This window comes from Ictalurus furcatus, chromosome 5 (assembly GCF_023375685.1).
Source record: "Ictalurus furcatus strain D&B chromosome 5, Billie_1.0, whole genome shotgun sequence".
Classification (NCBI taxonomy): Eukaryota; Metazoa; Chordata; class Actinopteri; order Siluriformes; family Ictaluridae; genus Ictalurus; species Ictalurus furcatus.
This window is the reverse complement of record NC_071259.1, coordinates 30564720-30582219: the sequence shown is the minus strand read 5'-3', so window position 1 is coordinate 30582219 and position 17500 is coordinate 30564720. Positions and strand designations below refer to the sequence as shown.

The window sequence follows — 17500 nt, the reverse complement described above, 5'->3', positions numbered from 1 at the left end:
CTAAAGATGCATTGCGTGCCTCGTGAACACAAAGTGTCGTCTGGGTATAAAAATGTATTGTGGTGCTTTTTAAAAAGAACTAACACACACACAAACACACACACACACTCACCAGGATCTTTTGTGTTTGACGCCTGCCGGTGTGTCTGGAGCCCGTTAATAAAGAATGTATCCCAAATAAATCCCTAGTGAATAAATAGCGCACTTCGTAGTCTCTAAAAACCCTTGTTGCACAACCTATGTAGTGGACTTGTCTGGGTATTAGGGGGATATTTGGGATGCGGCCTGATGGCTGTTTAAACTCACACCGGTATTGTTTATCCTAAATGAGCTGCTGTAGATACGGCATTGTTTTGACATGGGGTACTATTTAGTACTCTTTTTGTATCATGCTGTATAGGACCCAGCATGCCCGTGATATGTGTGACAGTTTAATTCAGGCTGAAGAATAACCCCGATTTGATTTAAAAAAAAAAACAAAAACAAAAAAAAAAACCCGGCTCCTTCTCCTTTAATGATTCTCGACAAAGATTCGAATCGTTCAATTCGGTTCACTGAAATGATTCGTTCCGAATCATCTGCCGATTCGCCTCCAACACCACAAACCACACAAACAAAAACAAGTGCTTATACTGTATGGCTGGTCATAATATTTTAATCTGTAGATATGCAATCGTTTAATATAATAGCCAATAGTACATAAATCCTAAAAAGTAAGAATGATATTAAGTATTCGAATCCCTTAAAGCCTCATTGTTGCTATTATTTATTTATTCACCTTAAAGCATATTATTCAGAAACTAGCCTACTGTGAATGATTGAGTAACTACAGTGAAACTAAAAGCAAAGGGTAGGGTGTGTAGTTTTACACGCGTAAAAAACCCCAAAATAATAATAATAATAATAATAATAATAATAAAAAAAATCCGGCTCTGGACCTGTTGACGTGTCCTTCAACTTTAACAGGTTAACAAATTATTGTCCGTTAATAAGGAGCTGCGCTGCTACATTTTTGTTCCCAGGGTATAAACTATTTAGACGAGCCCTCAAAGGCACAACAGTGGCCCTTAAGGCCCAATTATGCACCTTAATCATGTTCCTTTGGCATTATGATTCGCTTGCTAAGGGTACAAAAAGACGCATGTATAAGGACCACATTGGCAAGCATTTGCACCTTTTTTGCACCAGAGTTTATTACCTTCGTATCTGAGCTTAAGTTTAACCCGACATTCACACGAGCAAGTGACAAAGCGAAAGGTGGTATGTACATGCACGACACGATTGAACTAAATGATTCCCTTAAATCAGAATGGAAGAAAAACTCCTACATATACAGTACGACTTCTCGTTCAATGTGTATAGAGACATTATGAAGAAAAATAAAGGAAAGAAGTAGTAGAGATTATTGGTGTCTCTGGTGAGTGCAGCTTGCTTTGCTGATCTGTCAGTGAAGCTAGTATGAAGAGTAGCACATAGCATGTAAATCAAACAAACCAGTTTCACACTGATTACTGCATTATTTAATATGTGTTTAAATGGTTAAGTTTTGGATTTATATATAGCTACTACTACGTTTGTCATTAAGAAATAACATTTTAAAAAAAAGAAGAGCTGGACAGTGTACACCCATAAACAACAACAGTAGAAGTTGCTACACACCTAAAGTGATACGTGTGTGAACACGGTAAGAATCTTAATCCAGTGAACACAAACTGAGGATAATCAGTGCACCTTAACCTGGCCTATATATAATAAACACTGTAGTTGATATATTTAAAGTCGGTTCTTCATCAGCTATAGCTGTTAATCTTTCACAGAAGATTCACCTAAACGATTTGTTCAGGGGAGTGAATCGTTTGTAAACGACACATCCCTAAATCGCAGTGTGCTCATGTGAAAATCATAAAGAAATATAGCAGTGGTTGGACATATAAAATGTACTCTGGATGATTTAAGTAAAAATATTTTTGCAAAAGGTGTGACTGTAGTGTCTGATTTTACATTACAAACACAAGACACATAACTCAATAAACAATCCTACATTGACACTTTATCTTGATGTTTAGCCAAGGGAAAGGCATACAAGGCCAAATGCCTGACACAAAACCGGAGCTATTTTAATCTGCTCTGATACGTCACTACATGGCCTCTAGTCTGTTCTTACTCAGATGAGATTGTAATAATCAGATACATTCGTTTTCTCCGGAGCAAAAATTCCCATGTTCAATTAGGTGTTAATTAAACACCTAACACTGGGCGCTTTTTTTTTTTATTTTGCGCTGAATTTTTTGTTCTATTCAACAAAGTAAAATTGTCCCTCATAGTGCAATTAAAATGGTCTACTCAAAAGGAGGGAGAGCTGATTCTTTTTATGCCTTGCTCAGAGTGCAACTAAGAAAAGATAAAGCCTTAGTAGGCACGCTGTTTTGGCTATAGAGAGCCATTATGCAATAAAATCTAATACGCACTTTAAAACCCAAGCTATTGCCACTATAAAGGCAAAACATTTGCCAAAGTACCGCACCATAAAGCGACAGCGCAGCACATTTAATAATACTACCTACGATATAACTCTGTTAATGTTTTACAACCTTGATTAAAGGTCAGGCCAGCATAAACATCATTTTACAGAATGTTCATGTACTTAACTGCTCTTAAGCCACATGACATGTCTCTGTAGATTACATAAAGAATAAATCAACAGCACTGTGGCGCTGGCCTTTATGAATAGGTCTAAGTTGAAAATCCCACATCCTGACACGGAGTGAACCTGCTAACCTCGAGGGGTTCATTTGACTTGAAAACGACATGGGGTTCTGGTAATCCCTCCAGTAATTTATGGTTTATGTAATGCTGTAGGAAAGCCACCCTAAGTAGGTTTACTGCTTTTTTCTCTTGCAGGTCTGTAAGCTTAAATCAAATCCATGCTCATTTTATGTTCCATCTACATTATCATCACTGTCCTTGCGTATCCTTTAAGAAAGATGAAATATCAGCTGTTGTAATAAGGATATAACATACAGCTATGTATCCTTAGGGATAGATCTAGTTCTGTCGGGGTCCGAGAGTGATGAGCCAAACGAGGAATATCTGGAAGTCATATGTGTAATGATACAAGATGGCTGTCTAGCCTGTTTAGCATGTAATATTGCAGCTAACCCTTTTTTTGTCCTGCTAGCCAGAGGCAGATTGGCAAAAAAATTTAAAAAAAAAAAAAGCAGCCCAGGAATTTGCTGAATTTGATACACCAAATTCGAACTGACCCACGTTTCTCGATGAACGAATCATTAATAAATAAATTTAAAAAACACACACGATCTGTTCATTTGTATTGTATGTGTTGGGCTGATATGTAAAACGATGAAACTATTTATTTCTAAAGGTTTTCCCCCTTTGTCAAAGTTGAATTCATGTCATGATCACCTGACACATAATTTGACTTAATAGCCTGCTTTTATTATCAGAATTATTAAAAAGACCGGCCCTCACAATACCGACCCATAGGGAAAATTCACGAACTTCCCAACGGCCAGTCCATGCCTGCTGCTAGCTAGTAAATTGCCTGCGAATCTGTTAATCTACAATCTACAAAAAAAAAAAAAAGATGAATAAAATAAATTTAGTAAGAAAACACAAAACAACTGATGGTTGTGGGGGAGGGGGGGATTTTAATATCCGTTAACTTACCTCAGTGATAACTGATTTGGTCAGTGTTCCAGAAGTATTAACGATACCTGTGTTTTTCTCAAAATGTCTATCGCGAATCGTTTTTTTGCCCTGCCTTTTTAGCTAGCAAATTAGCTGGGTAGTTTGTCCAAACTTCCACTTTGTTCATTTGTTTACAAGAGAGTTGTATGTTGCCCAACGAAATTCAACAGCTAGCTAGCTAAAGGTTTACAGTTCAAAACACATTGTTTCCTCACACAGTTCAGCAGAATAATAAACACGTCAAGTCTTATTAGCTAGCAACTTAGCTTGTTAGTTCAATCAGACTTTCACTTCACTCATTGGTTTGCAGGAGAGTTGCATTTGATGCAACAAAGTAAAAAATAAAAAGTGACTAGCGATTGTTTTGTAGTTGAAAACAAGAAGTCGTGTCCTCGCACAGCTCGTGTAAATCACAAAAGTTACTAAAGCACTGACAAATCCTGCATTTTTCTCAGAATGTCTGACATGAATCATATCACCCAGCCTGGTTAGCTCACTAGTTTGACCAGACTTAAACTGTTCATTTGTTTGCAAGAGATCTACACGTATGTGGCCCAATGAAATTTCAAAGCTAGCTAGCTGAATGTTTGTAGTTCAAACAAGTTGTTTCCTCACGCACTTCACGAAAAGTCATATTACCCAACCTTATTAGCTAGCAAGTTAGCGACTTTCACTTGTTGTTCATTTGAGAGTTGAATGTGACCCCACATTACATTCAGAGAGCAACGTTTAAATGCTAACTAGCTAGCTAAATGGTTTGTAGCTCCAAAACCACAACACAAATAACTGGAATCAGCATGTTGCTATGTGTTTTGTTATGTTACTGCATTTGGTTAGCAGTTACCGAGGTAAAAGTCTGGGGCAAAATGTTTTTTATACAACTGTTTCCTGTGTCATGTTAAATCCCTTCTTGTTCAGTGCATGAATAGCTAAACGAGTGAGTGAGTTGAAGAAGATGGCGTCCACTCGATAGCTTCAGTGATTTTTTTTTTTCTAGGCTAGATTTCTAGATGCAAACTCGGTTTAAAAGCCTAGACCCGTGTTTGTCCATGTTAACAAGTTAGCTGCGAATGTCGTCTGCTTGTGATGACATGCGATGAGCATGAAGAGAGTCCTGAATGTCGTGAATTTTTGTCCTGAAAGTTCTTTAGTTATTTACTAACTGTACCATTTATATAAAATGAAAAAAAAAATAAATAAAAAATTCAAATGTGGTATCAAATGATGATATTTACATTTACATTTACTAACACACTATAATAGTAATATAATAAATTGTGAGAAAGTGTAGCCAGTAATGGTAATATGGAAATATACTGGCACAAAACACACACACACACACACACACACACCAATAATCCATGGAAAAATGAGAGAAAATGCTAAACATTTTCAACAAAAAAGTTACACAAATTCTTGTCCTTTTTCATGCCTTTTTGCCTGATGATCTGGAAACGGCTTCCAGAGTTTATTTTAAATGACTTCAGAAATATAAAACTGTATTTAGTCTTAAAACGATAATGTGTCTGATCGTATTTGGACGCCTGCGTGACACGAAAGCCGGCTGTTTAAGTGTCCTCGACTAATTTTTTGATTGTCTTGTATTTTGTTTCACATGACGCTATGTGCAACTGCCATGTTTCACACCATCTGTGCTGGTGTGAGGATTATGATGTCCTTCCTCTGAGCTGAACTTCAGCCTGGTTTTGACTCTGGTAAACTCGCAGAAGCCTTGTGTTTTCCTGCCTTGGATTAACCGTTGCCTGCTGCAGCCGTGTCGGTTTGCCCTCGCTCTCACAGTATAAACTGGTCCAATAGGTCGATCATCAGCCACCATCAGGCCACCATGGCTGAGTAAGTCTCTGCTCCATTTCTTCGTTGGTTATCGGGATACAGTTCTGTCCCACGATCAGCAGGCCGCCTAGCTGCTTATGTTTCTGCGGGAGTGCTGATCTCTCTGACCCCACCCCCCACCCCCCGACCCCACCCCCCACCCCCCGACCTCCCACCCCTTGCTCAGACGGTACAGTTTTCAAAAGGACATTCTTTTGGGATTTTCTCTGGATAATCACCAGGTTTTGCTATGGTGTTACATTTCTCTCTGGATTCCTTCCACTCCATCTCTCTGCTAGCCTCCTAGGGCTGATTGAACTCATTCACTGTCATCCTATTTACCCTTAATAAACAGCAATCCACCAGGCGCTATCGCACTGCTAATGTAATAAAGTCCATTTGGAAATGTCAGTGCTTTCATCTCTTGCATGTTCTCAGTTGGGAGAAATATAAGAACCCCTAAGACTTGACTTTGTTGCTCTTTGTAACTGAGAATAGCCTGTTACTTTGGTACATTAAATCCTGAGCTAAATCTCAGCTAAATTTCCACAATAACAGTACAAGCAATTTCCTGTAAAAATATGGCTAACATTTCAAACGAACGACATCTAATGGGAAACCTTTAGCATAATTCCACTGGCATAATGCTAACTGGGTCCCACGACATTTCATTTATTACTAGCAAGGTATTTCTAGAAGCTTTAAGAAGCGTTTTTGAATACGTTGACTTTAAATGCCATAATCGTCACTTACCACCGTATACGCCAAATGTAACGCAGGAGCGTGATATCCTGTACATTTTCAGCATTTTGGTAGATATTACAGAAATACCTGAATTCATACAGGCTGTGATGGTTGGTTGGGCTTTGTAATATCTTCCCAGCAGCCTCATTCTGATTGGCAAAATTTGGACCAATAGTGTCAGAGAAAACCAGAAGAAGAAAATTGGAAGCTACAGTATATTGTACAATGTGAATATTTAATGTGGACCATTTGCAACATGTGATATTTATGTAATATCTAATAGAATGAAACTATACTGTGTTCCCGAAGTAAAACAAAACATTACGTTTATAGTAACACTTTTCTTTACGTTTGAAGTAACCCAATGATTTTAACATCTCGAAAGCTTCCCAACATGCAATTTGCATGTCCTTGGTTGCATGACCTTTGGTTGGGTCTCTCACTATTTACCAAGATTTTAAGGCAAATAACAGCATCAGGCTGATAAATGATCAGTGTAAGAAATACTGAAGTGGACTGAATTCTGCGCTCCTGAATTACACCAGTTCTTTTTCACGCTCTCGTTTTTACTTCTTACTAAACACATTTGGTGACGTGAATGATTATACTGATTATATCCTGTCCTGCTCTCTTTCCCCTCAAACTTTCCATCCCAAAATAGAAATCTTTAACTTTGGATAAGTTTCCTTTTTCTGCAATATCAAACCAATCATCCCTGATGATCCTCGGATGATGTTATCCAATATACTCTACACTTGCATAGCACCTCATTTTTTCACTTACTTAAGCCTGGTGTATCAAAGTTGCTCGATACACGCTGTAGTATCTCCATTGTCCGTCTGTTTACTAGAAGAAAAAAAACAACAAAAAAGTTGTTTGACCAGTGGAAAATTTACAGTTTGACAGGGGTTGGACCTGTGAAATAGAAGCAACTAATTCCATAGGAAAATATTATTCAGCTCGCCTCACCACACCATATACTCATAATAAAATTGTTCACTTAGTCAGTAAAACGTAGAGCACATCACTCAAACAATAGCTCAAGGTCCATTTTAGCTTAAGTGTTTATGTGTAACATGTATCTCTAATGTCTGTCATGTTATTCCCTATTCCAACCTGAACACCCTCATCAATAATCTCTTTTAGTAGTCTTTTGTTTACAAAACTGTCATAGTCTTCAGTCATGATGTTAACACCAATGTTATCACCTCAAACAAATATGACCTAAGGATCCAAAATAACTTCAAACTTAGCTTTAGGGGTTAGGGACAGTCCTCAGGCACTTGTTATTACAATCACATCCATACTATTTGTTTATAATGTCTTCATAGAATTTTTATGAATTCAAAATACTTCCTCAGAAATAAGACGCACGCCCCTGCATCTTTATTTCAACTAAAACACCCAACAGTTAGCCAATGAGAGGAACTCTGTAGGTCACGGGGTCACCAAAGGTCCATGCAGTTAATCAACTTTACAAGAAACGAAATGCTTTCGAATGCATTTGAAGTTATTTAATTTACGAACCCGATGGATATTTGCGCAGAAAATAATCGTAGAATGTATAGGTTTGTAAACATAAGAGGTTTAGACATTAGTTTTGTTTTTATGGTAAGGAATAAAGGATTGAGGCACACGATATGCTAAACCATTAGCTCCTAGGGAGCATAAGGCTATTTTGAAAATTAAAAATAGGGAGCACAGGACCCTTATTTTAAATAAGAATATCTGGGAACAATGGGCTGTGGGGATATAGAACCCTGCAAAAATACTGGGTACATAGCACTCTGGGAACCCAAGAACCTGGCAGCATGGGACTCTAGGTACATAGGATCCTGAGAATGTAGGGCCCTTTAAACAAAAGATTGTGGGTACTTTGGAGTCTCGATACAAAGGACATATTGGACTCTAGGTAAATAGAGCTCTGAGGACCCTCACAGGACCCTCAGTACATAAGACATTAGAGACACCAGACCTTGGGAACACAGAAACCTGGGAGCATAGGACTCTGGGTACATAGTACCCAAGATACACCCAAGATGTATGTGGGTCTCAGGGAATATAGGACGCTGCAAACATAGGGCCCTGAGGAAAAATTCAGGGCCACATGGGTATAGAGTTGATCCTTTGGTGATTAGTAAATCTATCTATAGTAGCATCTGTCAGGTGTCATTTGATTGCAAAAAATTCTGCAATTCCAGCAAGAAATATAGCAAAGCTTCCTCAAGCGTAACATTAATAACACTAAGCTTCCCTTCATATGTTGGGCTTTTATATTACGCTAACAAGCCAACCCTTCATCATGATGGCAACCATTATTTGTTCACTGCAGAACTGGCTGTCAAAAACAAATTTACACGGGATGGAAATTCATCACAAACTCAGGAAGAGCTCACTGCTGTAAGCTTCTTCAGTTCCTCACCAAGCAATGTGTCAACTGAAAAAAATGCATCTGATATCCTTCCAATGACCTCTGATATCTGACCTCATCCTACATCACCACTGCCAGTCAGCAAGTCCACCTTCAGTCCAGACCTCCAGACTTTCAGTGATTGGGCTTCTCTCAGGCTTTGTCTTTGGTCTGAAGGAGACTCTCACCACTATTTTGTAGCACCTTTTGTTCACAGCTTAACCTGTGCTTTGCTCATTTATAATTTCTTTTTCTTCTGTTTGTTTTTCATATCCTCTTGGTGGATTTGGGAGTTTTGGCTTTCTATATGCTCTTACTTTTTTGTTTGGAAAAAATAGGTCTTGGACTGTGGGAAATATGCATAATATGACCAGATAATACGGAAATGAATATATAAATGACCCCACTCTAATACTTGCGCGATTGTACACTCAGAAGCTGACTGTAGCGTGACTTGATGATTTCTCTCTCTGTCCCTAGTATGGCACAGAAAGAGAAGCTTCAATGTCTGAAGGATTTCCATAAGGACACGCTAAAGCCGTCTCCAGGTAAAAGTCCAGGCACGCGGCCAGAGGACGAGGCAGAGGGAAAACCTCCACAGAGGGAGAAATGGGCCAGCAAACTGGACTTCCTGCTCTCCGTAGCCGGCGGCTTTGTTGGATTGGGGAACGTCTGGCGTTTCCCGTACCTCTGCTACAAGAACGGTGGAGGTTAGTGTTTATGAGTGACTTTTGATGTCATTTTAAAACATCTTTATTAGTAATATATTGCCACGCTATAATTGTGTTTCTGTCTTGTGAACATATAGATATTTTGTCTAATTAACTGTAGAATTATTGAAATGTTTGTTACTATGTATCTTTTTTCATGAGTGTGTCATATAGATGTGTGTATCTGTGTGTATCATAGATGTGTGTGTGTAATATGCATGCATGTATCTGTGTCTGTCATATGGATGTGTGTGTGTCTCGTACTGTATAGATGTTGTGTGTGTGTGTGTGTGTGTGTGGGTGTGGGTGTGTTTTCTCACCCTGTTCCCCTATGATCTGAGAATCACAAAGGTGACTTGTGTTTTTGAGAAGTGACACAGAGCTCCCTTTGTTTTTCATAAATAAAGTTAATGATGCCAGGTCTTTTCCAAACTCTGTGGTGTAAACATGATCTAAAAATACTCATTCCTTTCACCTTGATGTGAAAGGAATGAGTGGACGGCCATATGGGGACAAAATTCAGTCCCCAGCATCCCTAATACCATCCGTACCTCATCCTTACACTGTGTCATTATGTTAAGCTCTTGTTACTTCTTTCTGGTTCAATTATTATTATTATTATTTAAAAGATACAACTATGTGAAGCAGTGTAATGTAACTCCAACCATATGTAATTATTTGTTCTTACACTTTGATAATAATTGTATCAAATGTTTTTTTTTTTTATTATTTACACACAGAAGGAGTTTTACATGATAAAATATTGAAGCTAAAGGTTTTGATTGAATTCAATTCTTTCCCTTTTTTCTGTTTCACTCAAACAGTTACTTTTCGAAAAATTAACATTGATTGGATTGCCACTGACTTCTTCATCTTTGATCAAAGCGATTCTGAAGACGGCCTGTGTCATAGAATTGATTCTAATGATTCAGAATCTAAATAGAACATTTTGTTACAGAGTCGATTCTGATTTCGATTCTAAATAGATTTTTTTTTCTTACAGAATTGAGTCTTATTCAAAATCTAAATAGAACAATTTGCTATAGAATTTGTTATAGAATCGATTCTGATTCAGAATCTAAATAAAATGTTTTGCTATAGAATTTGTTATAGAATAGATTCAGAATCTAAATAGAATGTTTTGCTATAGAATGTGTTATAGAATCGATTCTAATTCAGAATCTAAATAGAATGTTTTGCTATAGAATTTGTTATAGAATCGATTCTGATTCAGAATCTAAATAAAATGTTTTGCTATAGAATTTGTTATAGAATAGATTCAGAATCTAAATAGAATGTTTTGCTATAGAATGTGTTATAGAATCGATTCTGATTCAGAATCTAAATAGAATCTTTTGCTATAGAATTTGTTATAGAATCGATTCTGATTCAGAATGTAGATAGAATGTGCTATAGAATTTGCTATAGAATGGATTCTGATTCAGAATCTAAATAGAATGTGCTATAGAATTTGCTATAGAATCGATTCTGATTCCGAATCTAGATAGAATGTGCTATAGAATTTGCTATAGAATCGATTCTGATTCAGAATCTAAACAGAATGTGCTGTAGAATTTGCTATAGAATTGACTCTTCTTCAAAATCTAAATAGAATGCTTTGCTATAGAATTTGTTATAAATAGATTCAGACTCTAATTAGAACTTTGTTATAGAATCGATTCTGATTTAGAGTCTAAACAGGACATTTTGTTAGAATTTGCTATAGAATTCGCTTATTCAAAATCTAAATAGGACGTTTTGCTATAACATTGATTAATTCAGATTTTACATAGAACATTTTGTTATGGAGAATCGATTCAGAAGTCCAACTAGAATTGTTTTATAGAATCATTTTTTCTAAATCTAAATCTGAACCAACTTTTTTTGGTCCCTTATTGTAATGCTAGTCTTCCTCTCACTGATTGTTTTTGCAAACCTATACTGTTCACCTATCTAACTATCCAAAGCCTGTCTCTGATTTCTCTCTCTCTCTCTCTCTCTCTCTCTCTCCCTCTCTCCCTCTCAGGTGCATTTCTCATCCCATATTTCATCTTCCTGTTTGGTGGAGGACTTCCCGTGTTCTTCCTGGAGGTGGCGCTGGGCCAGTTCACCTCTGAAGGAGGGATCACCTGCTGGGAGAAACTCTGCCCCATCTTCACTGGTGAGAGAAAGATCCACAGACTCCAAATCACAGGAGGAGACAGAAAGAACAAGACAGGGAGTGAGAGAGAGAGAGAGAGAGAAACAGTGAGATGTACTACAGTACAGTTTGGCAACATATTTTAATGAATGCGTGAGATTTCTGATTCAACATGACACACACGTCTAAAATAGGTCAGCTGTGTAATCATAATCTCAGTAGAGATCAGAAATCATTTCCTGTAATAATAACGGCAGTGGTGTGACGTGTTCGGTGTGCGATAAACTGGTGATATAACCATCCAATCAAACATCCAGATTAGCAAACAAGCACTGATTAGATTATTTCAGTTAGGAAATCGCCACCAGAACCAGTAGGCATTGTTTGTTGTTGTGATGTACGTGTGGGTGACCTGCTTTCAGTGCCTAAGCAGTGTGAGCTGTGTCACTGGGGCAGTTTTGGTTTCTAGGCAGCAGCAGGTGATGCTGTTCTTTCTTTAGAATGAACTCTCAGTAGTGTTGCGTTTTATATACACACATTTGTCAGATGATTCCTTCCACCACCTTGCGTATACTTTCATCCTGGAGTTTTCGCATGCACATTACTGATATAACCGAATACGAATGCGTTATTCAGACTGATCAGATAATGTATTCTAAAGGAATACCAATACCAAATAGGAGGCACACTGTTTGCGTTTGGTTGCGATAAGAGGTGTGCTCAGAGCAGAGTAACTCAACACACACTACATGGTACACTCTGTAGTTGGGGGTCAGGGTTGGGGGTTCGAATCCCAGCTCCGCCCTGTGTGTGCTGAGTTTCCTCCCCCAGTCCAAAGATATGGGATGTAGGTTGACTGGATTTCCAAATGGTCTGTAGTGTGTGAATGTGTGTGTGTGCGATTGCGCCCAGCGCTGGGTACCCCCGTCCATGGTGTCTTCTGGGGTAGACTCCAAGCTCCCTGGGACCCTGTGTAGGATAAGTGGTACACAAAATGGATGGATGGATGGATGGACATAGGTCTTTGAACCCTTGACCCATTTATGTAATACATAAATATATAACACACACACACATGGTTATTACTATAGTATTGTCTCTGCGCTTGCCCTGTATCAGCAGTGCACACACACACACACGCTGACTAACGCCCAAACTCCACTAGTCAGGACATTTTGGAATCTGAATTGCCATGGCAACAGCAGCCAGCGATGACTAAGATACATTGGCCGATTGGATCTCATCTGTTTGCAGCGTGAATAAGAGTGAGAGACCGAAAATGTGGGTGTATTATGGAGAACATAATGATTTCTAAGCTCCTAAGCTCTTTATATATTGTCCTTGTGCACACTCACGCACGTGTACAAAACACTAATAACCTTATTAACCTTGGAAAAAAACAAAAGTGTGCACATATTTTTTTCACAAACACGTTCTCCTGGCAAAAAAAGGGTGGACGTGCGTGTGAGCAGAGTTGCGTGTTCCTGTATCACTCCTGGAATCCCCTTTTGATTGCACGGGGGTTTGTAGCTTTTACCCCACGAACGTCATGGAAGCTTGGAGCAGCTGAACATCCTCACAGACTCGCACACACCCACACACCCAGACTCGCTCACTCGCACGCACACATACTGTACATGCACACACAAAATCATGCACTTTGGATTAGAGTCAGCTGTTGCAATTATACCTGGCCCAGTGCCTTTTGGCTGCCCTCAATTCCACAAAAACGTTTAGAGGTCGACAGGGCAGGAAGGCTGGTGCTCGTTAGTAGACACCACCATGCGAGCTGAAAATAAAAGGTGCAGCTGTGGCAAGGTTATTAACGAACTTGGCGCCTGCTGGTGGCGCGCCCGCCACATGGCTTTGGAGAACTCCGTATTGCTGACCTGATCTTACACTTCAATGCCCTTAAACTTGACCTTGACTCGGCTCGTCAGTGATCATCCCGTACGCATGTCCGATTCAGCACGATGATAGCCTATAACCCAAGTGAGTCTCCAGCTCTCCAGGATTAGAGTCAGGGAACCTGCTTTTTAAAGGCCAGGACTCCCTGAATCAATCTTCTCCAGTGGATACTGTCGTTGTAATGTTGCTAGTTGGCTTTTCGCAAAAAGGACCCGATAAGCCGCATGAACATGTGTGAACATGAAGAGAACACTGCAGAATTCCAATGTCCACACCCGACATTTGTTGGACATATTGGGGTCACTCTGAACTGGGATATAAAGTGTCCAGATTAGATTATAATGTCACATGTTCTGTTTTTATTTTTTTTTAACCAATTTTCTCCCAATTTGGCATTGCCAATTCCTACCAACTAGCTCCCACCACATACCAAAAGACGTGTGTAGTTTCTCTCTTCAATCTATTGTTTATGCAGTGTCATGGGGAAACAACAGGAAAGTGCTAACTGCGTAGCTCCATGGGCTCACAGAATCCCACGATCTTTTAGTGTCATTTTGATCAAAAGCGGAGAAAATAATGCCATCCTTCCCACCCAGAGAGCACTCCCAGCTACGGATGTCCATGGCATCGTCAGGATTCGAGCTTGCGATCTCCCAACGATGATGAATGCTCTTCCGTTGCTCCACCAAACAATATCCAGAACAAACACCCGTGTTTTCCATCAAATGAAAGTAGAAGGCGTGCTGAAATAATTTCCATGAGACACACAGTAAACAGTAGTATTAACAATGGAGGAGCTTCATGGTCTTATTTGACTTTCTTCTCGGCAGTTGGTTTAATTTGTATGAAGCTGACCAAACAGAACTATCTGTGTTGAAAGGATTAGACACTACTAAAGAATGCCGTGTGAACACTCCAGTAGAGATGCAACTACCTAGATCTAGGGTTTGTGGTTTTTTTTGTTTTTTTTTCAAAATGGTGGTTATCTGGCTTGAGTAATGACTTGTGATTCTGTAACAGTTGCTTTTGGTCAATTTCAAGCTACACTCATATGTCCTGCACTGGTATGCTTGGTACCTGGGTAGCGTAGGAAGCGTAGCTAAATTTAGCAAAAGCACTCAGTTACTAGACAGTTCACATGACAGTGGAAATAATTTTTTTAAAAATGGGGGTACTTAAAATTACATACTGCAATGCACAGCATCAGCGCAAACTGTTAAAGCACATTTTATAAGAATCATGCTCTTGGATGTCTACCAGAAGACCAGAGTGTCTCATGTCTCATGCCAGAGTGTATAAAATGGCATCAGGATGCAAACAGGGGTTAGCAGTTCGAAAATGAAACTGCATCTGAAGGATTTGTTCATTGTAATAATAATAATAATAATAATAATAATAATAATAATAATAATAATAATAGTAATAATAATAATAATAATTAGCCAACAATTATTATTTTGAAATGAATTTGAAACGAACTGCTTACATTTCTGCACATGTAGCTTTAAGAGTACATTCAGAAATTGTACACATTTACTTGTGGAGTGCTAGCTAGCCAGCTAACTAGCCTCCAAGCTAGTTACTGTTGCTCAGCTACATTTTCCTAGCCATTCTCAGAAATTAATCAAAATATTGTTTTGGGGTTTTTTGGGTTTTTTTTTTTTTTTTTTTTACTGCATTGTTTAATGGGTTTGTGATTAGTATGTTAGTAGTATGTTTAGCCATTAATATACTGTACTAAGAAAAACAATAGACTTATAATAGAAGCTGTCTGGTAGCAACTGGTAGCAAGCTTTACATTTCACCCTAGCATAACTATTGTCCTTTTTAAGTCTAAAAATAACTCTTTGCTTTAATTTAAAGCACTTACTTTTTTTTTAAAGAAAAAAACCAAAACAGAACAGCAACCTGAAGCAATCTACTCTCAATACCACTCCAACACAGTAGATGGCGATGGTGGTAACATGGTAACCATTTTCCCTTGAGTACCACTGGACACAGATAGGTTCTGTATCCAGAACATCCTAGATTGGTATATATATATATATATATATATATATATATATATATATATATATATATATATATATATATATATATATATATAATGAAAAACCTGAGAGTTGTAATGTGACACTATAAAGCTGTAAGATATAAAATGCAACACAAAGGCAGATCCCATCATGCACAAAATGTAATATTAGCTCTTCACTAATATTGTGTGTGTGTCAGGAATTGGCTACGCATCCATTGTGATCGTGTCCCTGCTGAACATCTACTACATCGTGATCCTGGCTTGGGGTTTGTATTACCTGCTGCAGTGTTTGCAGAGAGAGCTGCCGTGGGCACGCTGTCACCACAGCTGGAACACCCCCAACTGTGTGGAGGACACCATCCGCAAGAACAAAACCCTCTGGCTCTCGGCCAACGTCACCAACTTCACCTCGCCCGTGACTGAGTTCTGGGAGTGAGTGCACGTGCCAACATCACACACACACACCATCTTTAAGGGTTTTAATTAAGTCAAGTCAAGTGGCTTTTATTGTCATGTCAACCATATACAGCTGGTACACGGTGGTGTTTTATGTAGCACCACGGTGCTACATAAAACAAAACACTAACTACATGAGACGACACGAAACTAAATAAGACCTACACATTCTACATAAAGTGCACGTGCAAACGTGTGCAAACAACACAAGACAGTAGAGTACTACTAAAACAGGATAATGGGCATGGTAAGTGACAGTGTAGCGCCAACCAGTACACGGTTCTGATGTGAAAGTGTCCGATATAACAGGTAGTGCAAAAAGATGCTGTAAATGTAAACATAACATACTAGGACATAGTATACAACAGATTAGCTTACACCATATATGGACATAGCAGCCAGGTAAAGAGCATAATAGTGACAAGAAATTAAATATGATATTTTTTATATAAGTTAGCAGCAAAAGTACAGGTAGTCAGTACAGAAATTGGAGGTGGTGTGGGATGGTGTTCAGTTCAATATGTGTGTGTGTGTGTGTGTGTCAGTCCAGTCTCTGAGTATTGATGAGTCTGATGGCTTGGGGGAAAAAACTGTTAGACGGTCTGGCCGTGAGGGCCCGAATGCTTCGGTACCTTTTTCCAGATGGCAGGAGAGTGAAGAGTATGTGTGAGGGGCGTGTGGGGTCTTCAACAATCCTGGTGGATTTGCGGATGCAGTGTGTGGTGTAAATGTCTAGGATGGAGACCCCGATGATCTTCTCATCTTCTTAGATCGCCTTGCGATCCGATATGGTGGAATTTCCAAACCAGACAGTGATGCAGCTGCTCAGGATGGTCTCAATGGTTCCTCTGTAGTTGTGAGGATGAGGGGTGGGAGATGGGGGTTTTTCAGACCTCGCAGAAATTAGAGACGCTGCTGGGCTTTCTTAGTTGTGGAGCTGGTGTTGAGGGACCAGGTGAGGTTCTCCGCCAGGTGAACACCAAGGAATTTGGTGCTCTTGAAGATCTCCACAGAGGAGCCGTCGATGTTCAGTGGAGAGTGGTCAACAACCATCACGTCTGTTTTGTCCACGTTCAGAGACAGGTTGTTGGCTTGACACCAGTCTGTTAGTCGCTGCATCTCCTCTCTGTATGCTGACTCGTCGTTCTTGCCGATGAGACCCAACACGTTTGTGTTATCGGCGAACTTGTTGTGATTGGAGCTGTGCGTTGCTGCACAGTCGTGAGTCAGCAGTGGACTGAACACACGGTCCTGGGGGGCCATTGTGCTTAGTGTGGTGATACTGGAGGTGCTGTTCTAGATCCGGACTGACTGAGGTCTCCTAGTCAGGAAGGCCAGGATCCAGTTGCAGAGGGAGGTGTTCAAGCCCAGCAGGTTCAGCTTTCCAATCAGGTGCTGAGGAATGATTGTGTTGAATGCTGAACGGAAGTCTATGAACAGCATTTGAGCATAGGTGTCCTTTTAGTCCAGGTGGATGAGGGCCAGATGTAGGGTGGTAGCAATGGCGTCATCTGTTGAGTGGTTGGGACGATACGTGAATTGCATGGGGTCCAGTG

At 39.4% G+C, this 17500-nt stretch overlaps 1 protein-coding gene across 2 annotated transcripts in view; it reads left to right on the top strand.

The window, feature by feature from the left end:
* slc6a6a (solute carrier family 6 member 6a) overlaps positions 1-17500 on the top strand; it is a 28370-nt gene that overhangs the window by 2740 nt on the left and 8130 nt on the right. Inside the window, exons 2-5 of one of the 2 annotated variants that reach the window (XM_053625748.1) lie at positions 5374-5562; positions 9176-9405; positions 11432-11566; positions 15686-15920. In XM_053625748.1, coding sequence (XP_053481723.1) covers positions 5555-5562; positions 9176-9405; positions 11432-11566; positions 15686-15920 — 608 coding nt within the window. In that variant the 5' untranslated portion in view covers positions 5374-5554. The remainder of the gene's footprint in view (positions 1-5373; positions 5563-9175; positions 9406-11431; positions 11567-15685; positions 15921-17500) is intronic. The other variant, XM_053625749.1, reaches the window with a different exon arrangement.